This window comes from Python bivittatus, unplaced genomic scaffold (genome assembly GCF_059951505.1).
Source record: "Python bivittatus isolate LINGU-HERP-01145 unplaced genomic scaffold, Pbiv_v1 ctg000700_np1212, whole genome shotgun sequence".
Lineage (NCBI taxonomy): Eukaryota > Metazoa > Chordata > Lepidosauria > Squamata > Pythonidae > Python > Python bivittatus.
This window is the reverse complement of record NW_028277098.1, coordinates 90701961-90726402: the sequence shown is the minus strand read 5'-3', so window position 1 is coordinate 90726402 and position 24442 is coordinate 90701961. Positions and strand designations below refer to the sequence as shown.

Sequence of the window (24442 nt, the reverse complement as noted above, 5' to 3'; positions counted from 1 at the left end):
TGTTGTTGTTGTTGTTATTGTTATTATTGTTGACTGATGCATGCAAGTAATGAACTTCTGCAGATTGGAATTACGTACTGCATTAAGTCATACACTGTTTTTAGCCTTGAGCGTTATGCCAACTCTGCTACTGTGGTTTATGATCCTGTTCTTATTAACTGAATTTATATACATATATATTTTACAATATTTCTAAACCGCTCCAATCAATTGCTTTGCCCTGGACGGTAAACAACCACCAAGCAAGCAGTATAAGAGAAACAGAATACCAATAACCATAGCCGGAGTGACCCCAATCATTCAGGGCCAAAATCTTCTTGGAAGAGGATGGCCTTCAGAGATTTACAAAATGCAACAAAGGATGGGCCAACCACACCTCTGGTGGAGGCTTATTCCAAAGGGTAGGCCCTATCAGCGAAAGGTTTTGCCGTCTGGCGCCCATCCCATATACCTCTTGAGGGAGTAGGATCTTCAGGAGGCCTTCCTTCCACATTAGGACTGTCAGTTCTGGCAAAGTAGTTCTTGATATATTCCCATCGCCATAAAAGTATAAGCAGGATCTATAATTGGGCCCAGAAACCTACTAGCAATCAGTGCAGCTATCTTAAAATTGGTGTTATTGTGAAATAGTTGGTTTGGCCCATTGGCAGTCTGGCTGCCCCATTCTATCCCTGTTGTGACTGCCAAGAAGTCTCCAAGGGCAGCCCCACAAAAAGTGCATTACAGTAGTCCATCCAAGTGGTGATCAAGAATTACAGTAATTATCATCACCAAGGCATCCTGGTCTATACCCTCTTTCTGAGAGATCAAGGGTATTTAGAGCCCTGTGCAATACAGTACTTCAGAAACAAAGGCAAAACGTTTTTTGGAGCATGCAGGGATGTAAACACCGCACTGCCTGCAACTCCTTAAACGAACCATCTTTTCAAGGGGTTGCACGGCAGCTGCAGAGGGCAGCCGTGCAATTTCAGGACGATATAACTGCCATAAGAAATTGCCAACAGGTGGACTGCTCGTTTCCTTTATGATTATTCACACAAAGAAGTTATGAAGTAGGCTGTAATGGGAAGAAGGAATAACCTTGGAGAAGAGACACAGCCAAGGCAAGGGTCAGATAAAAGAAATCTGAGTCCAGGGCAGAAATGTAATCTGAGAAAGCATCTTGGACAGAACCCTCCCTAGTTCTCACAAAGGTAAAGGGAGGGAGGGGGGAAGCGTATTCAGACTTTAAAAATTCTGTTACTGTAACCTTACAATAAAGTACATAAGCATTCATAATCTTGGTTTCCTAGTCTGGTCTACCATGCTGGTTGGGAATTCTGGGAATTGAAATCCATACATCTTAAAATTGCTGAAGTTGAGAAACACTGTCCTAGAGGATGGTTAAAAACCACAGGGAAAACTGATTCGCCCTGGGAATCTGAATTATCTGGGAATTATCCAAGATGATAGCTAACAGAGTTTGTAGTTACATTGTGCATTGAATTGATCTCTTTGTAGTCCTCCTCTCATAGCATCTGGTAACTCAGTTGTCAGAATTCAGTAAGCCATGAGCTAGCCACTTGATCCTGACATGTTGGCCACGCTCTGTAATTATGGTCAGCACACCCTGCTATCCCAGACAGTTGGGCTGAGTAGGTACATAGAGTCAACTTTAAGCTGTCTCTTCATGACTTCACAACCACAAGGTTTGGGTTTGCTATTACCTTCTTTTGATTGGTCTGACTTCCCAGTCTAACCTGTAACCCTGAGATTTCCTAGTGGTCTTCCATCCAAATACTAATCAGGTCTGACCAGACTTAGGGTTTTTTTTGTTTTAGTTTTGTTTTTTTTTAAGATCAGTCAAGGTCCAGTAAACTAACTAGGCTGAACAGAGACATATGAACATAATCCATGTGAGCTTACCAGCCCTTTTATAGCTTTATATTTATTTTATACCCTTAAGCAGTTAGGCAGAATATGTATTTATTTTAAGGTACCCTAAGGTAACCTTATTTGCTCAGGCATATATTTTTTTTGATGGACAAGGGAGGGAAGGAGACTATAGAGTGGGATCCCATCATTGTTAGGTTCCCTGGCACTCTGCTTCACATGTACAACATACATTAAAATGTCAATTTATGGGGTTTGTTGTCCGACCCACATTAGGAAAATAATAATAAAGTTTTCCCCAGTAAGCAATATTCAATATTTTTGCCCAGAACATTTCTATTATATGGATTGTTGTATATGATGGTCTTTTAAATATAAGGGAACCTTCACAAAAGAGTGGTTGCAGTTTTATGACTTCTATTATTGACACACAAACACGCGCACGCACATACTCCCCCAGATGCACAAATGCACATGCATTTTGCACTCGTTCCAAATGTTGCTACCAAATATGCAGTTATTGCTTGCTAACGCACATTTCATAACTCTCCGGCGGCCCCCCAAAAAAAAAAATACGGGAAGAATTTTATTTTATTTGTAAAAAGTCTTTTAAATATTTAGCATAAAACAGACTGTACATCATCCAGCAGTGTATGGAGTTTAGCCAGTACCTTGTTTTTTTATTTTTTTGGGGTGGGGAAAACTTTTAAAATCTGAAGCCCATTTATAAAAAAAAGTATTAAAATGTTCACCATTATTTACAAAACCCTTTAAATTACACATAAATAAATATATACATTCAAGACACTGTTTTCCCTTATACACATAAAACCTCCCTGGAGACATACATATATATATATATATATATATATATATATATTTATATTTATATTTATATTTATAATTTTTGGCCTATATAGGCAAAAAAATAATAATAATTAAAAGTTACGTGCCTATTCTTTCAAGTTTTTTTCCTTTTTTAATTAAAAATAATGACCTGATGATGCACATAAAGCTGCAGTATCTCTTGATGTTTTTGAAGTGGATGAAAAAATAAGGTTTTAATATTAGCTCAAAGTAACTCCTCCTTGAATAAAAAAGATCTGCTACAGAACATTTCAGTCTTGCAACTCTATTTGTGTAAGACCTGCATAAACCTCATTGTATTAAAATATGCTTTAGCAGCGTTTCTTGAATTACACCTAGAAATCAAAACTTTTCTTTTTCTTTTTAAGGTAAACATGTTCAGAACTATCTACCACATTATTTTACTTGATTCCTGTCTGGATCTTCTCTAAAATTAAATCAGAAATCTCAGTATTTTGTCAAAAACTCAGAAAAACAGGGGCTAATACTGTATTATGTTCTGCTTGCTGGTTTCCATCAAAATAATAGTAGAACCTCCATGTAGATGCACACTTAAAACTGAAACATCTTGAGTAAGCATTGGTAACTTGTTCAGGATATATCACAGGACGCAGGTGCAAAACAACACAATACAAGGCTAAGATGCCGCAAGATTAATGTCATGAGATTTCAGCAATTGAGGCCACTGAAATCCATGTGATTTGGTGACTGGGTGAGATTTCTCCTTTTTTGGGTGGGGTGGAGGGTTCCTCATGCACCATCTAGCGATGTCGTGAATGCCTGAGCATCCATGGAGGCCACTGTGCTTAGAATATGATCAGGCCCTTGCCTGAATCACACAGCACATTGGAACTTTTTAATTATCCCTCTGAAATTCATTAGTTTGCCAAAGCTTCACTTGCAAACTCCTACACAATCACAGCGAGCCTGTTCCACAAGCTGTGGGCATGAACTCTCCTAGCAGCCTGATTTACAATGCTTAGCCGTAATGTTAAATGAACTTGCTCTAGCCAATGCACTTTCTTCTCCGTTCTGCATCTCTCACACACCTACAAATCTGGTCCTTTGGCAGTGGCAATGAATACTGAAACATCTGCTTCTTGTTTAATTATGGCTTACTGATGCATCTGAGGAGGTTTAAAAAAAACCTTGGCTAATCAAAACAATGAGAATCAAATTACAGCTTATGATATTTCCGTAAACCACAGCTTGCAATTTTCAGATGCAACAATAAACCTTGAACAGAAAGTAGATGTGTTCACTTCTCTTTCTCATGGAGGGAGAGCATGTGAGCATGTGACTTCAGTACATTTATTCACATCCTGCTAAAACTGGTTTATTGCTGAATTTCACTGAGATTCCACTGCGCAAAGTGTATTGGAGGAAAAACATTGCCTGAAAGTGTCCAGATATACCATGTAACAAATTTCCATACAAGGAAAAAGAGATAGCACCACCTTTTACAATTTAAATTTTTTTAAAAAAATTAAAAGGATATATCCATGTTTACCTTCGGGTACCTGGTCCCAAATGAATGGATAACAGCAGCTTTAAAGAAGAGAAAGAGACACACGTGTCTCCAGAAAAGGATGTGGTTGAAAATTTAAAAAAAGATGCCCCAAAGCAAGTTCTAATAGATATCTACATGCCCTCTAGGCAAGAAGATCTTAAGTCTGTGTGCAGTAACAGTTTTTAAGTCGGTCTTCTCTGTGTGTGTCTCTGTCATCCTTTCATGCTCACTTCCGGTGCTTGTCCATCTTCTCAAGGTTTTTATTGGCATCTTGGGGGCTTTGATCTCCTGCATTCATATATGATTTGTCTGCTAGTTTGAGCGCCTCATTCAGGTAGTTCTGCACAGATGTCATCGCAGCACAGATTGCAGCGCTCCCAAATCCATGTGTGATCAGGCTGAAGTGAGTCAAACATCCCTGGATGCCAGGGTCTAAGATAGGGCTTGGCCTCGCGTTACCAAGAGGGGTTCGATCCTGAGTGAGGAGCTCTGTGAATTCTTTACAGATCTGTCTGGAAGAGGCAATACAAAACCAAATAATAATTAACACTGCATTTTTACTGGACAAAGGCAATTCAACTGAGTCACAAGGGCTTTATCACGTTCCTTCTACTGAGATTCTCAGATACGTTTAAGAATATTTCCCTTAAATATTTTAAGCGAAAAGTCGACAAGTAACTAAGTACCTGTAATATAAAGAGAGTAGCATGTGAATTATTTCCATATTTTAAATCCTCTCTTTTGTCCAAGAAGCTTACATGGTTTTTGGGTCTCATTTTTTCAGATCAGACTATCTGACTCCACAATGACTAGTATGGGCAGCAGTTCTCAAAAAGGAGAAGACACATTTGTGAGATGGGGTGTTCAGGTGCTTGGTAGAACCCTCAAGATGTTAAAAAATTGAGAAGTAGCATCTTGAATTAGGACCAGGAGCAAACAGGCAAGCTATGCAGTTTTAACAGCAGCAATCAGAGGAACAACATTTCTATCATGCATTGGTAATCTTAAAGACTAGCAATTTAGTTGACCAGGATATTTAAGAGTCATTCTCTTGCCATACACATTTCCTATGTTCCTCTCTTGAAACACACACACACACACACTAAAGATACCGCCTTTGTTTTAGAAGCACTAATGCTGTTACAGTACAATTTCAGAACTAAAAACAGCTTTAAGCCTTTTTTCAGCTGGACCTTCTGTCTAGATCCTGCTGTACTAAACAATTTAAAGCTAGCTGCAAGAGAATTTCCCCATCTGTGGTTTGCAAAAGTTACGTTAAAAGCAAAACTGCGACAGGCGGAGACCAACGATTGTGGTGGAGGCATGTACAGATTTCAAACTGTCCTTTGAGTTAGACCTCAAACCAGCTTGCAAACTTGTAAAAGTGGGAGACATCTTGTTAGACATTCCTAAAAATGCTTTGACTATTTCATAGTTTGGACACCCCACAGGTTTCATCTCTGCTACAATGCAATAGGTGCACATTTTGATCCTGCAACTATTCCTTCTTGTAGGGACCCGCAAACATTATTAAAATAAAAAGTGCTTCTTTCTGCCATTAAACTATTTAAAAGGGGGCAGCCCTTCTATCTTGTCTGAAATATTCCCTATAGAAGACTATAATTCTCAAACAGTAGCTAATATGCATTTTGGAGCAAGTGAAACTCATTTCTTCCTTTAAATCATCCCACCACTCAGTTCAAAAAGTCCACCAAATGCAGAAAAAGCCAAAATTTTACTCTCTAAAATAGCCACACAAATCCCTTGAGAGTAAGGTACTGAAGCCATATATCTGTACATATCACAACATATCAAAGTATCCAAAAACATACCATTCTGGATGACATGGGCCTACTTGGGGCTAGGATGCCCCCAGAATTCTTCGAACCATCATTTCCCACCAAACCACCTCCAGGGTGGCATGTTCTGGAGGAGCAACAGAACATCCCAGAGTTTTCTAAAATGTTCCGTCCCCAAATTTGTATATTTTGCACTTTCCTACCACAGTCCTTTCAATTTGAAAGAAAGTGTGCTTGGCAGAACAGTTTAACAGCCACTCTAAATGACATAAATTTTAGAAACACAAAAAGCAATGAGACGTTTGTTAGCTTCAGCTCAACCACTGTTTTCTTTGTTCAAACTGTAACTGTGCTTTATGTGTCTTGGAAATAAAAAACAGAGGACACAACTCAGCTTCTACTTATTTACACATGCCTGTGTGCATGCACACACATACCCTTTAACTTGCATATATTACACCCAACGGTGTTGAGGGGAGGTCAGCCTTTCCAAGCTTCTCCAGCTGTTTCGGAAGCTATCATAGTTGGAGATGCAATTTAAGCTACCTAAAGGTGGCCAGTTTTGGGAGACCCGATGTAGGCAGAACGTATGTATAGTAATGCAAGGCTGCCCCTCCACTCACACACATTTTCACTGATCCTAAGTGCAATCTCAATTCTGCCTTCCATCATTATGTAACCTCCCCGATAACTAAAAAAAAATAATGGTGGTCCTCACTATGACTTGGTATCTGTTGTTCCAGTGTCTAATACACTGAGAAAGCCCCCAGCAATAAGTTGCTGGACCCAAGTTGAAAAGGAAGAGGTAGCAGGTAATGTGAAAGACTATGGGGCACCTCCCAGAGTAGACTTACTGGCTAAATGACCCAATATAGCCAGCCCCTTCTGTTCCCGTGCTCAGGGCAGAGTTGACAAGAACCAGATTTCAGGTGATTAAAATCTCAAGAGGCCTTAAAGCCTTTGTGTTGCTCTATGAAACCTTGCCTGCTGTTTTCAAAACAGCCCTTATTTTAGACCAGGTGATAACAGGGAGTCATTAAATGCAAACCAACAGACAAATAAGGATGCTCCTGTTCATAAAGAGATGCAAGACTCTAATTTAAAATACAAGAACCTAATTTAAATCTTGATTTGATTTTCTTCTCCAAACTCTTCCTTCTAAGGAGATGCTCCCTTCTAAGGCAAGAATGAGCAACCTACATCTTCTCAGGCTGCTTTCCTGAGGGGAGGGGAGGGGAGGGGAGGGGAGTCTCCAACCTTACTTCCAAATTTTGGGTTCCCACCATTCCAAGGCTAGAAACCCATGAAAACTGTATTTTAAGCTTAAAACAGACTTAACACAGCTTTAAAAAGTAGAATGCTAACCTTTTCCTGGATTAAAAATCCAGGCTTTGCCCATATTCAGTATAAGCCCCCATTCAGACTCTATCCTTCCTCCTCTTCACACCATTCCAAAAGGCTCATCTTTTGCCCATTCCTGTTTCTAGGGATTACTGAGAAAATACCATTTGAGCCTTCTAAGCATTTTAATATATTCTATAAATCTTACATATTACTTTCCAGGGAGAAGCTTCCACTAAATAAAATTACTTACTTTGCGGCAAGGAGCATGTTCTTCCTGCTGGCCATCTCATTCCGGCCCAGATGAGGCCGAGTTAAATATTCAGCCACAGCTTTAGAAGGGAATTCGGTTTCACACACATAGCCAAAATCCCGGGCAAGATGTACAGCTTCACCTGCAAGTGGACCATAGAAGAGGAGGAGGAGGAGGAGGAGGAGGAGGAGGAAAGCAAGGATTTGCTTATTAGATCATGCCCTCTTAAATAACTGTTTGCAGACAAACAGATGTACAATATTTGCCACTGTTGTGACCAGCCCATATGTTAACAAGATTATTTTTCTCTCCAACTTATATTTTATAAAATCATCATTTGAGTTCAGCTTTTAAAAATAGGGCTACCTAAGAAAACTCCTTTATTTGATGAGTAGCATTGTGATTTTAAGTTTTTTCTGGATATCTAAATGTTGCAAAGAAACTATCTTCCCCAGAATGGTGCCTTTTTGATTGCACATAGCACACCCAGTCAGCAAAACCAAAGGCTATGCAATCTGGGCATCTGGAAGATAAAGTCCCACACATCTGGAAGGCACCAGATAGGAGAAGGTTGGTTTAAGGCAATAGGCAATATTATATTTCCATCATAATTAAGGGTCAGGATCTTTACAGGATAATAGTCTGACTTAAAGTAGGTCACAGTATCAAGTCCCACCATACAAATATTTCTCATCCTATAATTGTCATCTGCTCCACTCTGTTTTTGCAAAATGTGAAGCAACTGCAAAAATATTTTGTTGGCAATAATTAGCATGAATTAGCACAAGTTCTAAGCAACCAGGATATTTATAAGCCGAGCAGCAAATGAACCTCCACCAATTGCTCCTGAATGTATGAGCGTCACCTCTCATGCTATCGGCACAGCTTGAGCCAAAATGCACTCATCCCAAAGTTGACAACGCTCCCGTCAAAATACCTAGGAAGGCATCTATTCAGTTTTAATGGATCTGGATTCCATCCAGACAGCCCATTTGATAATGCAGTTCAGCAAAAGCTGTGGGTTGCAACAACTCTGACTATCAACATGCTCTTCCTTGGAAATAACAACTGGTTTACCCATGTGACTTTATCATTTGACTGCAGTACCAAAGGATGCCTAACTACAAATACAAGTTTCACATATACTTATTTTCAATGGAGGTTGGTCTTGCACTAATATAACCTTTCATTCCATTCCAAGTCTCTAAGGTTTGAAACAAGAAAGCTTAACAGACTTAGAAAATGCATTCTGCTTCCAAACAAATATAATTATGATAAAACATTATTTTGTTTTTAAAAAGTTCTACTTTTGTTGTTGGCTATACTCTCTCCTTAACTGCCATCACCCACCAAAATAAAACAAGAACATTAGAGAGGATCTTGAAAGTTATCTCATCTAACCCACTTGCTGGGCAAATATCCCTGTCAACAGCCAGCCAGAGTCTTCTGAAGTACCTCAAGCCAAGGAAGACACCAACAGCTCTCAACGCTTTTTCTGCTGTCAAACTGATCCTACCGCTTCTCCTAACTAAGAGTTTAGCTGAAGTCTGCTGCCTCCCAACTTTCATCTACTGGTTTTAGCCCTACCTTCTGCAACAACAGAGAACAGACTTGATTCATCTTCATCAGCGCAGGTCTGAAAATACTGATTTTAGGAACTATTTTGTTGTCAAGCTAAGCAACACTGGGCCTGGTTAATATTTGGAGGGGAGACTTCTGGGAAGTCCTGAGTTCTAGGCTAGACCCTAGATTCCCCAAAAGCAGTGGCAAACCACTTATCTACTGCTGCCAAGAAAACTGTGTGGTTGTATCCATGAAGTCATCAGAAGTCAAGCTTGACTCAAAGGGGACTTGACTTCACTCTAAAAGTCACTGGTGATGAAAATATGTCCTCCTCAACTGAAACTCTTCCTATTAACTACTTATTGTGTTAATTATTAACTGATCATTAATTGTACTCATGTGACTATTTAGTTAATTGTTTTAGGTCATTGTATGGTAGCTGAGTACTGTACAGTTAAAAAAAACATAAAGCACCAGATAGCCCAGTAGAGGTTCTTACTCATATTAAACACAGCAATTTGTCATGCTGCAAAATTTGTATTTGAAAGGGGCATATCGGTCCAAATCCCTTGTACAATGAACTCCTTGCACAATAAATATTTCTAATTTAATTTAATGGATTTTGAGAGTGCTCAATTTCAAAAGGGCTCTGGGTGGCTTACAATGTTTAGATATTTCTATATCAAATATTTATAGTTGGTTTAGAATATAGAAATCTCAGCTTTTGTTTTAAAAGGTGATTTTAGAATTCCATGGACGAACACGCATTGTTGCAATTTATCTTTCTGATTTAGCAATCCAAAATCTCTGGTTTGGGCTCTTCTCTGTTCACTATTGCTCTGAACCCTTATCAGTCACTGCCAATCTTTCTTCTCAGCTTTTTATACATTGTTTTTAGCTCTGTTTCACTCAGTGCAGCTTTATAAGGAATTCTTTAAAATATCAGACAGTGTAGCAAGAATTTAAGCTGCTTGTTAGTACACACGTTAAAGTACCCCAAGAAACAAAGTAATCAAAGAGTGGAAAAAGTCCTTGGATTCATACAATGGAGGTGGAAGACAATCTGATTCTCCTAAATCAGCCATTTCTGCAGAAAACATCTGTCCTCATCTACCAATAACAGGAAAAAAAAAACCTGACCCATTTAACTGGAGTCAACACTGACTCAAAGGCACACGTGTAATAACAACAACAACTGGCAGTGTTAAACATGGCTCCAGTTATACTGGGAAGAGGAAGAGAGATGTTCAAAGCTTCTGATCACATCTGAAGTGTGACATCTCTGAGTCTCCAATGAACAAATTTCACCACTGATTAGTTATTGTGCGGTTAAAAAAAATTGACAATCAAACAATTTTTACTGCCTTGGTGATAAATGAAATGCCAATTTTACAGCACCTGTAAAAACTCCCAGTCCAAACCTTTCTTAAACAAACATACCACCTCTGAAAATGATGTTTATCCTTCAAGTTTATGCTCCAGCACATCCTTCATTCCTCCCTCCCCACTTCTGGTTTGAGTACTATTACCTTCACCTACAACTGTACAGTTGAAAAAATGGATTAGCTACCAAAAGCATTTTGGAGTAAAAGAGAGGCCACTGGACACAGAACTGGAAAGTGCCATTTAGACCTTCAAGTCCAACCTCCTATTCAGGCAGAAATTTAAATTAAAGCATCTCCAATATACATCTGCCCAGACTCCATTTTAGCATACCCTAGAGTGAGAAGTTCAACACCTCCCATGGCAATCAGCTCCAGAGCTGAACAGCTCTTACGATTAGGTTTCTTCTCATTCAGTTGGAATCAAGACCATTATTCTGTGTCCTGCCCATATTTCTGAAGATTGCCCTTTCAGAAGACAGTTTCATCAGGGAACACAAATTGCTCCCGTTGGCCTTTAACCTAGAAAAAGCTTTAAAGAAAAGATCCACTGACCTTCCACCAATGACGTAAGTAATGTCACATTTGCAGCTTTCCTTCTGCCCGCAGGAAGGTTCAAGCCAATTTTGTCCAGCTTCTCCCTTAGTGAGCGGCCCCCGTTTTTAGATTTGGCTCTGCAAATGAGAGAAAGGGATGGGCGGTGTGTTTAGATGCATCGCTGAAGAGGTCACATTTTGAAGCAATTGGGAAATGCAAGTTGCTGACATTCAATACACTTCTGTTGGTGGGGGAGGGAAGAGGGGGCTGTGACAAAACAAGGGCTGACCTACTTTTGAATGCTCCATCATATGAACATCAGAAAGCAAGATCAAAAAGGAAGGGAGGGGGAGGAAGGGTAGGACACGCTTTGCCTCTGCGTTTACACTATCAAGCATCATTACAAGGATGATGATCGACATAATGAAAATTAAAACCTTTTACAAACACAGAGCATCAAACAAACTTTTGTTGTGGCAGTACCCATACATGGATATTAAATGAGACTGCAGCCTTAATTTTTTGCCTAGGAAGTAGAGTCCACTGTACTTCCACCGCTATGAATGCCATTTGAGGAGTATGGAGAGAATTGGGGACGGTCCCCAATTCCTGAAATTTAGACTACATATTAGCAGTTCTCTAAAGCAGTGTGTAATGGTATGTGGGAAAGACCGTGGGAGACAGGGCAAAGAGATATTGCCTAGAGAATGGTCAGATAAGAGACAGCATTGCCCAAAGCTGGAAAGTGGGTGGGGCAAGAGGCTCAGAAGGGACCCTCCCTAGTTTCTCGGGCAGGAGAACTGTACTTTCAGACTTGCAAGATTCTGTTAATGTAGCTTTATAATAAAGTAGAATTAGCTTGTCTGGTTATGTTTCCTGGCTGTTCTACCTGGTAAGGCTAACACAGTGTTTCTCAACCTCAGCAACTTCAAGATGGGTGGACTTCAACTCCCAGAGTTCCCCAACACATATTACGGTAATTTCCACATTTGTTTCCCTATATGTTTACTGGCGATACAAATGTTAGGTCAATCTGTGTTCTCTTTTGTGGTGATGCATTTCCTCATTTGGATGATAGCACCTATTTAAAAGCATCCATAAATTCATATAAAGCACATGGCTTTCAACTCAGTCTGTATACTGGGTTCTGAGTGACACGCTGGGGAATTGCACCCCAAGACAAAAACATTAAATTTAATTAATCTGCAATTAAATATCATTAAGAAAAATGCTTACTTAAGACTTTCCCTATCCTCCTATGTCAAAAACTTTAGGCACTGCCTGAAAGCCCTGGGCACCCCCACTTTAATGATGGTGTGCTTGGAATCTCACCTCTGGTATGACTTCCCCCAGGTGTGTTGGAATATAGCCCTGCGATTACTTGGGTGGGTAATGAGAGTTTCCCTCACAGTAGGTAGCTACATGTATTCAACTTCTGCTGATCCCCCCAAAACTAAAGAGGATCAGCTATGGTCAGTGTTTGGATAGAAGACCACTAGCATATCTCAGTGTTGTAAACTAGATAGAGAAGTTAAAACCAAAAACAAGAGTGGTCAATTGCTTGCATACTGTTGCAGAGAAAATAATGTGGGGATGGCCGAGTAGTCCCCAGAATTTAAACCTGACTGAAGGACAGCTTTCCTTTGCCCTCCATAAATTACAGCTGACAGCTTTGGAATCTGCCCCAGCAACTCTTGTTTTGGCAGCCCCTCAATGTGCAGACAGGCAATAAACATGAATCATCTCGGTTAGAAGAGTTTCACCTGCCCATTTCCGAACCTCAAATAGACAGGAATAAACCAGGACAGGCTGTTTTAATCCCACTCAGTTAAAGCCTTAATACGATTTGGAAATGGTGTTGTTTTAAAATAATCAATATATTCCTCTTCACACCCTTTTAACATTAGGCTGTATACCATAAACTGGTAAAGACCTGACTCCCTATTCAATTATTTCTTTTTTCCAATGTGGGGGGGAGTCACTTTAACAGGAAAAGAGAACGTGCATCGAATCCTGTTATGGCACTTTTCAATTCTGGAAAGGCAAAAGGGTGCCAAAGAGAAAAAGAGAGTGTGAAGGAAAGGCTTCAAAATAAACCCTATTAGAATGCAGCGTTTTATTTCCCATTTTCAGATTCACAACAGCCCTGAGAGACAAGAAGAAGCTATTCTGTTCACAGGCCATTCAGCTCCACAGGACACAAGGAAGCCCCGGTGATAGGGCATGATTTCTCCCGGGAGGGGAGGGGAGAGACGACAGAGGAATGAACATGCCTACCTTCTGAGGACCCCTCCCAGCAGAGATGCATTGAGACATTCGGGAGGAGACAGTCTTCGCTGAACCTCTGCAACTGTCACTTTGTATTTTGATGTCGAACTGAGGAGAGAAAGCCGCCCAGGAACGGAGCAGAACACTTCATTGGGGTTGATCACTACTCCCAGAAGTCCATCTTTCTGGCAAGGAAGACCTAATGCATTGTTTTTCGTTAGTGAAATGGGACCTGGAGAACCAAAATATACAAAAAACAGACAAACTAGGATGGAGTGTTTCTTCCATCTTTTTTTCTGGGAAATCTAAACCTTTAACATAAGAATCTACAGGATTATGCCATCCACAGCCTGATGTCCTGGTGAACTGGACTTTATTTACCATAACCCCCAGTCATTCTATGTCTGATAGCTGGGCATTATGGTATCTGAAGTCTTATAGGCACCAGGTTGAAGAAGGTTGCTTTCCATAATGAATCCATCAAATTTTACTAAACAATTAAAGAGCATTCCTAGCCTAACATGAAAAGGGCAGGTAAGGATCTCCTTACTACTTGAGGACACCTGACACAGTTATATAAAAAAGATTGTTCTTTTCTTATTAAACAAAGTATTACGAATGTATTGCTTAAGTGTCTTCCTAGTTGTGCTGATTCAATCTATTGTTCTAACAATTAAGAACAATAAGCTACAATCCAATAACTATGCCCCTCTTTGGCCCTGAAATCCACAGGCCATGGATGGGAGCCAGACAAGGTTACACAACTTTTTCTAAGCCGACAATTCTCATATCTTGATAACAAAATTGCTGTCGTATTATTACATAAAATGTTCCAAGTTCAGTCATTTCATTTCAAATGCCTTTTTCTTGACTTCCAGTTCCTGGAGTGGCATCTTGACTTTATGAAAATTAAAACATAGAAAACAAGTCAGCAGATGTGTACTTCTGCTGAAATATGCTCAACTGGCAGCTACATTTTGACCCATTGAAACCTGACCTCTTCCCCATGAACAGTTGGAGTTGGAACCGTCAGGAGAAGAAAGGGTTAAATCACTAAGCCAGACACTTTATTTATCAAAGGAGGAAGATTTTGAAAAGCAGGTGAAACAGACGGCAGAAAAATAGTTCTGCCATGAGCTAATTCTCAAATCAGCCATGAGTTGACAACAAAACATTTCTGGTTCTTCTCAAACACATTTTCCCCCTTGTCACTCTGAAGTTACAGACAAAATCATCCTTTGAGTTATATATTTATTCTAAAACCTTTGGCAAGGGGGGGAGGGTGAATTGGCCAACAAAACGAAGGAAAGGTCTGTGCAGTTTCTCCACCACGGATCTGCACCTCAACCTTATCAATACCACCAGTGGAAGTTTGTGATGTGGATACACATCAGCATTCTGCAACCTGGTACCCCTCCTAAACCCATGTTAAATTAGAGCTTATCATGGATAACCTGGATGAGCATGGATGATGGCTGCTGTAGTACACAGAGGGCCTCTGTAGGGAAGGCTAACACACATCTCATCAAAGAAGAGGCCACTCTTTTTAAAAGAAAAAGAGGGATGTTCTTCTATTTTTAATACTGAACAGAACCCACTAAAAATAAATGTTGAAGCCATGGCCAAAATAAAAGATGTTGGTTGCAGCAAAAACATTTCTTTGTTGATTTGCCCACATTAAACACAAGCATCAACAATGCAAAGGAAGAGAGATCATTATCCTCAAAGAAATGTTTCTTCGTTCTATTATCCGTGAGAGCTTACATTCCCCGCCCCCCGTTAGATGAATGATTTTTCTTCTTCCAAGACAGCTACCCCTACCAGTGAAATGGATAATAAGAAAACAAATGTTAACAAAGAGAACTCACTCACCAAAACTACACATTAAATGTATTGTAACACAGAACATATCCTCCAAGGGAATGACTACAACATTTCCACAAGGAAACTTAAATAACCCATTTTAAATCCATTGTATTAACCCAAGATACGTGTTCTGGATACTTTTTTAAAATGGAGATTTGTAAACATTTGTTTCTAAATAAATATTCATGTTGATCATATCCACAGCCTATTTTTCAGGGGGGGGGGGAAATCCTTGGGTATATACGACAGCTCATATATATCTTACTTTTTTATATTGTAGTTATGTGTTGTTGTTTTAAACAAAGTCTCTTTTCAAAAAGGAACATAAAGGCAAACATGAAACCTGGTCTATAACTCCTAAAACAGTTTATGAGTGAAAATACCATCCTTTAAAGACAAAAGAAAACAAACCAGCAGAATGTAAACTTACTGACCTTTTCTAATGACTGTCTGGTCATGCATTAATAAGTGCTGATCTTCCACATTCTGGAGAGAGAATGTGAATTTTTTTTTAAGAATACAGTTTTGGAATACAATTTATGACCCCTTCCCCACCCGATATACAAAACATATTTCATTAACTTATTCCTCTAATGGGTTTTAGCAAAAACCATAAACTTTACAGCAAGGAAGGGAGTTTTAATTCCAGTGGGACATCCAAACAGGCCCAACCCAGCAAAAATTACCTTTTTGAAATCTTATTGAGATCAGTGGAGTGCATAATCTTACAAAGCTGCAGTGCCTGTCAGCTTATTAGAGGAACCAAGTCAGCGGCTTTACTTTTCAGAAAATGTGCTGCATTCACCCTTGTGCGTATTTAGAATTATGATCCACTGACTTCAAAAGGGCACAGTTGTGACTGCATTCATGGATCTGCTAAAATCCCCAGTTAAACAAGTGAGGAAGTTCATTAGGTAACTGTCGCCAGAGGCATTTAGGATTGTGGTACGAACAAACAAAAAATCTGTGGTTCTCCATTTCTGAAACACGATGATCGTAACTCAGAACATTTTCAAGTTCGCTTTACTATAATTCAGGAAAAGTGGTTCATACCATCCTGTTAAGCTGTCATATGGTTGGCCTGCTTGAGACTTGTTGTGATATGTGAATAGATCCACAAACACAGACTGTGATTTACAAACTACAAGGAATAGGATCACACCTAATGGTAAAATTAATTATGGGGTTGAGCATTATAGGTGAGTTAGACCAACATCTGAGCAGTTGGGCTTTATTCATGGTCTATTTATTTTCAGAGTTATTTTAGATGACCTGAGCCAGTTTGGTATAGTGGTTAAGGCACCAGGCTAGAAACCGGGAGGCCGTGAGTTCTAGTTCTGCCTTAGGCACAAAGCCAGCTGGGTGACCCTGGGCCAGTCACTTTCTCTCAGCCCTAGGAAGGAGACAGTGGCAAACCACTTCACCAGAAGTCAAAAACTGACTCAAAGGCCAAAAAAAAAAAAAAAAAATCTAAATGACCTAACCATGACAATGAAAGACCAACAATTTTGGGAGCAAGCAGTTTGTGCTTCAAGACTACAAGGTTGCAGAATGCCATTCTTGGCCACATTGCTGTGAACTGTCAGCTTAGAGACTACTTAGGAGCCTAAGGAACATCTTGTTAATGATGCAAAACTTCTATCCCTGTGGCTAAAGTCTACAGTCCTATATATAAATCCAACTAGAATCAGTGGAGCCAAACCTGAATGAATGAACTCACTTAGCAAACTTTCCTTGTAGCATAGAAGATTGCTGTACAAATGATATGAACCACTTTGATTATTTCGTTGATCAAGAAGACAGGATGCAAATGGAACAAAATAAAATGTTCATTGCAATTGCCTTTCCCAACCTGGTGCTTTGCAAATATGGAATGCTATTGGCCATTGGTGGCTGGGAACTGGCTGGAACAGTTGGCGAGCATCAGGTTGGAGAAAGCCATGTTAGCAAATCAAGCTTTGTTCCTTGACAAAGCATAGGGAGCAAGATAGCAGTATCATTGCTGCAGGATTGTTCAATAATAGGATTGCATAGCTTATGAAGCAATGGAGGAAAGATATGATTCTCACACCTCTGGGTTTGTGCAATGCCTCTTTCATCCCTGATTGATACACACTTCAGTGTGAAATAGTGATTCGGGTTTCAAACTGGAGACTTCATGCAGATTTTCGTACATAAAGAAAATAAGCATGCGTGGCTGAACAAAACTGTCCATTCTACCAGCATCTGTAGGAGCATTTTCTCCATGAATGGAAAATGCTTATAGCACCTTCCATTTCCTTACACAATACACAACATGCAGGAATCACTCTATGAGCCTTCAGGCATGAAATGCTGTGATTGGACCTTGTGTCCATACCTGCCCACCCTCACCCTTTATTTTAGCTTTAATGATGTTGCAGTGACTATATACATCTTCATCTATTAACCTACTCATGCTACATGGCCACTGTGAGAGCAAAATGGGTGGATGAACTTGAGCTCTTGTTGAAGATAAATGATCTGATCAGTTGCTAAACAACTAAGTGAAAACACAAGCACCTATTTTCTCAAAGGTGAGGGTATAATGCTCAGCTCACAGGGGCCTGTTCTTGTTGAAACTTTATATAGTGCAGCTTGTCCAGAACTAAGAATTCCAACCTCTCCAAATAAAGGTTGCTTTAGTAAGATAGCCAAGCCTTCCCCCTGAGCTATTGGTTAGCAAAAGCTGCTGGAGCATCACCCATTCATTGCATCCTATTCTGACCCCAGAACTTTTACCTGCACCTCTTCCATCTGGTGGGTCATGTCATGCAGTCCTAGGTTTTCTGCTAGGCTGGAAGCATCGAGCCCATGGCCATGGGGCAGGAGCAGCTCAGATCGCCTGTAGGTGTCCCTTCGTACCCCAACAGAGCCACTTTCCAGAGCTGGGAGATGAGGCACCAAGCCCGATCGGGCATGATGGGATAAACCAGAAGGATCTTGGTTGGTCTGACGGTTGGGCCAGCTGGTTTGCTGCTGGCTGGGAGGTGGTGGTGGTGGCTGGTGAAGTGCGTTGATGGAAAAAGGATCCCCAAGGTGTGAGTAAGGATCACTGGACTGGGAGTAAGGCAAAGGCTGATAGGGGGGAGGGAAATAAGGTGGCTGGAAATCAGAGGTCCCCGAGTGGGAAAGAGGGGGAGCTGGGCTGTAGAGATGCTGGCTGACAGCAGAGAGGTGGGGCAATCTGGGATTCCCATTGCTGCTTCCATCATGCCGGTCCTGAGAAAAGAACAGATGCAACTCCAGGTTAGTGAAATTCTGGAGCTGGAGAAAGGCCTGCAAAATACCATACAGTGGCACTCTGCTTCACAGGCATCATTGGGAAGCAAGCCCCACTGACATATTCTGTTTTTTAGAATCATAGAAATTACCACACAAGCATTTTTAGATACAACTGGAAGTAGCTTCCAATATGACAAAAACAAGCTCTCTGGAGTTCATGAGATTAGACTGCAGAACTTGGATCTCACACTTTCAAGTGACTCCTATATTTTCCCTTTGAAATAAATGCATTTGCTTTGGAGTAAGCAGTTTGAAGACAGCTGCTTAATTCTGCTTGGGATTAAGATCAGTACTCAAATATGGCAGAGATTAATTAAATGTGTGCATTAGGATCATGAACCTGTTCTCCAATCTTAAATGCAACAATTTGCAAACTAATTAACACCAGGTTCTTATTTTCAATCCATACATTTTGGGGCCAGTCGATTTAAAAGAAAAAAAAATCTGTAATAAATAAACTCTGTAATAAATGTCATAAATAAATACATTTGGAGCAAATTCAGTTTACTTCTATGGCCACCTATTTCATATAACGACTCTAGGTAGCTCACAAATTTATTAAATTGATATGCCACCTGACTCCCAGCAGTTTACAACTGATAAAACATTTTTTAAAAAGAGAACAATATAAAAAAAACATGAAAATAAATCCACAACAGCACAACAGTGGCAAAGAAAATAAAGCCAGAGGGGAACAGGAAGGGGCAAGTGTCTTCGCCAAAGGCCTGGAGGGTGAAGAGGCGGGTCTTTAAGGCCCTTCAAAAACCCAGTAGGATGGGAGCCATTTGAATTTCGGGGAGAATCTCATTCCAGAAGGCAGGCACTGCTACAGAAAAGGCATGTTTTCAGGGTCCCCAAACTGACAGCTACACATAAATGTACATATATTACCCTGAAATCTTTGGCATGTAATCTAACCATATATTTGATTAATCAGAATTTATCCCATTTAGTTCAAGGAGTCCAATACATGACCTTACCATTTATCCCACAAATACTGGGATCAAATATCATTTATTTCAATGGGCTTTAAGTCCCCCCAGAATATATTCACAACTTCAAGTTTGAGAACTTTTTGTTTTAAAGAAAGGATATATATCAATTCTTTAACGTATCACAACATTTACAAAATTGTGCATCTAAACAACAACTATACCTTGCCCACTCATTGCTGTAAAAAACAGCAAACACCCCTTAGCAACTGAAAAGTTGATTAACTCATTAGCCAGGTTACCTAATATGGAGCTATATAGGAGGGTTCCAGTGTGTGTGTGTGTGTATAATTAATATTAATACTTATAGTTACAATTCAGAGAGTTCCTTTTTTTAAAAAAAAAAAGTCATGCACTACAGAAGAGGCCAACCGGTCGGGCTGTAGGTATCTCCAGGGCTACTGCAGGTCACCAATACTTGATTACTGAATTAGTTAAAACCACAATCAGTGTAAAGCTGGGAGTTGTGCAGCTTCTCCCCTGTTAAAAGAACAGGGAAAATCAATCAAAGGAGAACTGGAACAGAGGCAAGAGGAAAAATGCCAGGGCTTCTAAGAGTTGGAAGGCAGTTCCCCGGTCGCTTTCCTAAAAAACCCCAGATTGTACCCAATACCAAAGTCCTGAAGAAACTCACAATTAGCACCCCCCATTCTATTTTCTTCGGGATAGGAAAGGCCTCTCTCTTTTCTCCCCACCCCATACAAACTCAGTTTATCTTTGTGCCCTCAGAGGCACCTTTGTTATCTCGGCATTGGGCAGCCAACTCCAGAGCCAAATGGCACATTGGCATGTGAGACTGGGACCCACTTTTCTAGGGGTAAAGCTCAGCCAACCAGGCAGAGATGTATACAGACTTGTTCTGCAATTAAGGTCCTCCGACTTGTTAGTTTAATTCCAAAGACATTAAAACAAAGAAATAAAGTGAATTGCAGCCCAGAAATGGTGGGCCAATCCGCCTGTTGGATCACTTTTTAGTCTACCCCACAGGGCTGACTTTCGAGGCAAAGTTTTATTGAATGAATCACATGCCTTTATTAAATAAAATATTACTTACAGGACACTTCAATCTATACCAATTCTGGTCTTGCTTCCAACTGAATGTTAAATCTGATTCCAGATTTTCTGATTTTTTGTTTTGTTTTGCATCATGCAGATCTCTCCCATGCAAGGGCTTTTTTTTCCCCTTTAAACCCCAAAGAAAAGTGAATTTAGGAGCAAAGAGTGGTCCCTTAATTTACTTGAGGTTGCAGTCCTGTACCCAATTTACTTAGCAAGGAACCCTACTGAACCTATGGGCCTTACTCTCAGAAATGTCCCTGCATGGCCTCCGAAATCCCTGAAGTGCCTAAATGCAAACAGAGGCACAGCACACTTAACTTGGTTACTGATTTAACCCTCCTTATGAGTTTGTGTTGAACCACAAACTAATCAAATGTATTAGGTTCACATTCACACAACACATGCTAAACCATTAAGAAACTAACCAACTAATCATGATCTACAAATGCATCTGGCATATCTTTATCTGGCTTGGGGAAAGTGTTGCGCCAATACAATCACTGTGATGTTAAAATATGTTCCTAACCAAGCAAAAGGCCTCATCATTTTGATGGAAAATATACATTGGAGAATTATTCAAGTCACACTGGTGGCCAGAGCACAACACACTAATCTTGGTTACTTGAACCATAGTTTGCTATGGCAACACATTTGTCTGAGTTCACCCAACACAATCAACCACCAAGAACCTAATCACATTTCAGCCAAGGCTGCTGTGTGATCTCAGATACTTTAGAGTCACCACTCCTAATTCAAATTGGTGGATCAAGGTTCTTAATCATCCCATCGCCAGGAGAAGACTGCAAGCTGTTGAAAACTTTGGGTTCTTCAAACAGGGAGGGGTCAGAACATCTAGGACATCTAAGTCAAAAACCTCTCTTTGCGGCTGATATATGATCCTAAAAAACAAGTCACAGGAAATCAATCCCATTTAATCAAGACCCACCTTGGGGACCGGATATTACAAAAATGCCCAGCCAAATGCAGGCCTACTCATAAGTAAGTTACATGGGGGAAACATTCTAAACAAGAGAGAGGGCAAGGCAGGGCTTAAGAAAAGGCCGGAGGAGGAAAGTTTGCTTCCCTACTGCAGAGTATTGATACAGATTAACTCCCATCCAGATTCTCTTTCCCAACGCTTAAGGGAAGCCCAGCACTAAATACCCATTCACTGAAAAGAGGAACAGGCTTTTGTTCCAAGCCAACAGAAAACTCAAGGAGAGAAGGGGACAAGAACTTGGAAAGTCCTGTCCATTCTGTGCCCCACCCCCGCCCCTAGCAGGACTCCGGCCAGTGCTGTCAAGCAACAGACAAGAGGTAACCTAGTCCTGGGCAATTTCTTGTGGATCCTTGAAGGGAGACGACCCCGTGCCAGGATTTCCAGACCCTTGCCAGGATTTCCAAACCCTCCGGCACCCCCCTTCTTCCTCGCCCTCCCTCGAGGTCCGCTTGGCTGCTTGGTGGTAAAGGCGCAGAGGGGAGGGCCCCGGTGCCCTCCCGATGCCAAGATCGCCCACTTCCTGCCCTTTCCGAGGCCTCTTTCTCCTGCCCTTCCCGCTGCCGGAACCAGTCCAACAGGCTGGAGCGCTGGCTTCTGAGACTCAGTTGCCCAGGCCCTCGCTTCCACCCCCTCCCCTCCCCGCCCCGCCGCGTGGGAGGACCGGCAGCCGGGCGCGCACCTCGGCCTGAAAGCGTGCAAAAGTTTGCCTGGATTTCCCGGGAGGCGGGAGGGGAGAGCCGGCAGGGATTAATCATTTCCGTCCCTCACCAAAAGCCAGGCAACCGCTTTTTCCTCTCTCTCCCTTTCCCTCCTCGCGAGGAAAGGCGTTGGGCAGAGGAAGAGACCGACAGCGAAAGGTTTGGGACGAAGGAAGCAGATTTCCTTCTCCCTTAAGGGGAACCGGGGAAGGGGGGAGTAGAGAAAAGTGTTTTACGGTCCTATTCAGGTAAGCCCCGTCGAGTTCAAGGACACATCCTTCTGCGTGCGCGAGTACGGCTGCGTTCGCACAACACTGGTTACTGAAATAATCGGGTAAACTAACTCAGGCTGGAATCGCGGAACACTCCCAGCCCTAACGAAAAGAAAGATGAACGCTACCTAAGCCGGCATCTTGTGGGACGCGTGCACCCACTAGGTCTTTCAAGAATCTGATTAAGCGTGCGGTACGAATGCCGCCTATCCGGTTAGTACAGCTTTACACCGATCACCCTGAAAGATTGGTATAATCTAGGCTAGGGAGAATTAATTGTTCTTGCGCACTCTTCGCCGCTCGTTCCAGAGTTCCACGACCTTCCTCCAGGATCTAACTCGCCCATACTAACAGGCCGACCGGTCGGTCTCACGAGAAAGAAATGTGCGGCCCATCTCTCGCGGGAGCCCTGGGGCGTTCGTGGTGTCTCAGGCGCTGCACAAAAGTTGCACAGGGCGCTTCCGACGCGAAGTGGACCCGGAGGATGCTACTGGGGGGAAGAGTCGTTATCCATCTCTAGGGATACCACACAGAACCCAAAGGGAGACCTTTACTTTGGAGGACGTCAAAGAGTCATTTTCGTGTAACCAAACTGCTTTCATGGACGGCTCCGAAGCCGCCTTCCTGCGGAAGACGGCGGGGATGCGAGTGAAATCCTATACCTCCCTCTAAAGTTAAGTCCCACTGAAACTTTTTTTAAGGATATTCAGACATCAGGGCCCCCCGAGAAACTTGTAGGAGCAAAAGGCAGAGGCCCAGCGTTCAAGGCTGAGGACCCCGAGACATCAGCTCCGCCGAAAAGAAAAAAAAACGAACCCCCTTTTTTTCAGCACATGGGAAAGAGCGCGTCCGACTCAAATATTGCACCTAGATTTGGGCGCACGATCTCCATTTCAGCAGGGTCAAAGCGGAAGCGTGCGCATCACTTTAATACATTTCCCTAATTAAAGCAGAAGCGGTCCGATTCTGAGTTCTAGCGCACTCCTAAAAAAGCACCTGCCCGAGAGTAAAGCTCATTAATTTCCCCGGGACCTATTTACGAGAACGCGAGTGAACTGTAGGGCATCCCTTAAACTGCACCTTGACTTCAGTGTCGTTAGGACTTGCCCCTTAATTTATAACGAAGTCAAGTCCTGCGAATGTCAAGAAAGCCTCGTGCCAGATACGCATGTCTGGGACGCAGCGCTGATAGACGCAAACGACTCCATTCCACAGTACAACCTGGAGGAACATTTTACCTGCCGATACCTCGGATTAACTCAGGGAACCGTCCACTAGCTCGTCTGTTCTGTCCCCTAACTCTGCATGGCCGTGAACGGAAAGCCAGTTAACAAAGCAGCAATGAGACCCCGTCGTATCAATGAGGACCAGCCACATGCACAGTCTTAAGCTCTCACCTCGCAGTCTTCTTCGTACTTGACATTGTCTGCTAGTTTCCACAACATGGCGTCCAGTATTCCCCAAAATTTTTTTTTTTTAAATCAAATCTATAAGGATAGGAACCAGAAGGCGGGGAGGTTAAAGCGCCCCAGCCCAAAGTATGGTAAATCCAAGGAGGGCGCTGGAGAAAGTAGAACTCTCTCCCCAACCTTCAAGGAGCCGCTTTAAAGACAGGCATATAAACAAAGTAGCGGAGAAAGATATTCGCCCGGGAATTAATGACTGAGGTTCTTTTCCCATCCCCGCCACCCTTAATGGCCACCTCATTAGAATAACTCCTCCCCAGGGAGGGCCCAGGACCAGGAGGCTTCCCCTGACAGGCGGCGCAAAGCTAGCCAATCGGGAAATAGCGTGAGCTTGGGAAGCCCCGCCCGCTTGCGCTCCGGGCTTGGAGCCCTTCCAGGGCGCACACACGCGCGC

General features: G+C 41.7%; 1 protein-coding gene across 1 annotated transcript; it reads right to left on the bottom strand.

The window, feature by feature from the left end:
* Positions 1-2743: 2743 nt before the first annotated feature.
* Positions 2744-24212, bottom strand: TFAP2C (transcription factor AP-2 gamma). Its single transcript, XM_007421821.4, has 7 exons — positions 23980-24212; positions 18019-18498; positions 15693-15744; positions 13402-13624; positions 11143-11261; positions 7643-7784; positions 2744-4761 (listed from the first exon to the last, which is right to left on the bottom strand). Exons 1-7 carry the CDS (start codon positions 24025-24027, stop codon positions 4476-4478), a joined length of 1350 nt encoding a protein of 449 aa, XP_007421883.1. The 5' UTR covers positions 24028-24212; the 3' UTR covers positions 2744-4475.
* Between the last annotated feature and the right edge of the window lie 230 nt (positions 24213-24442).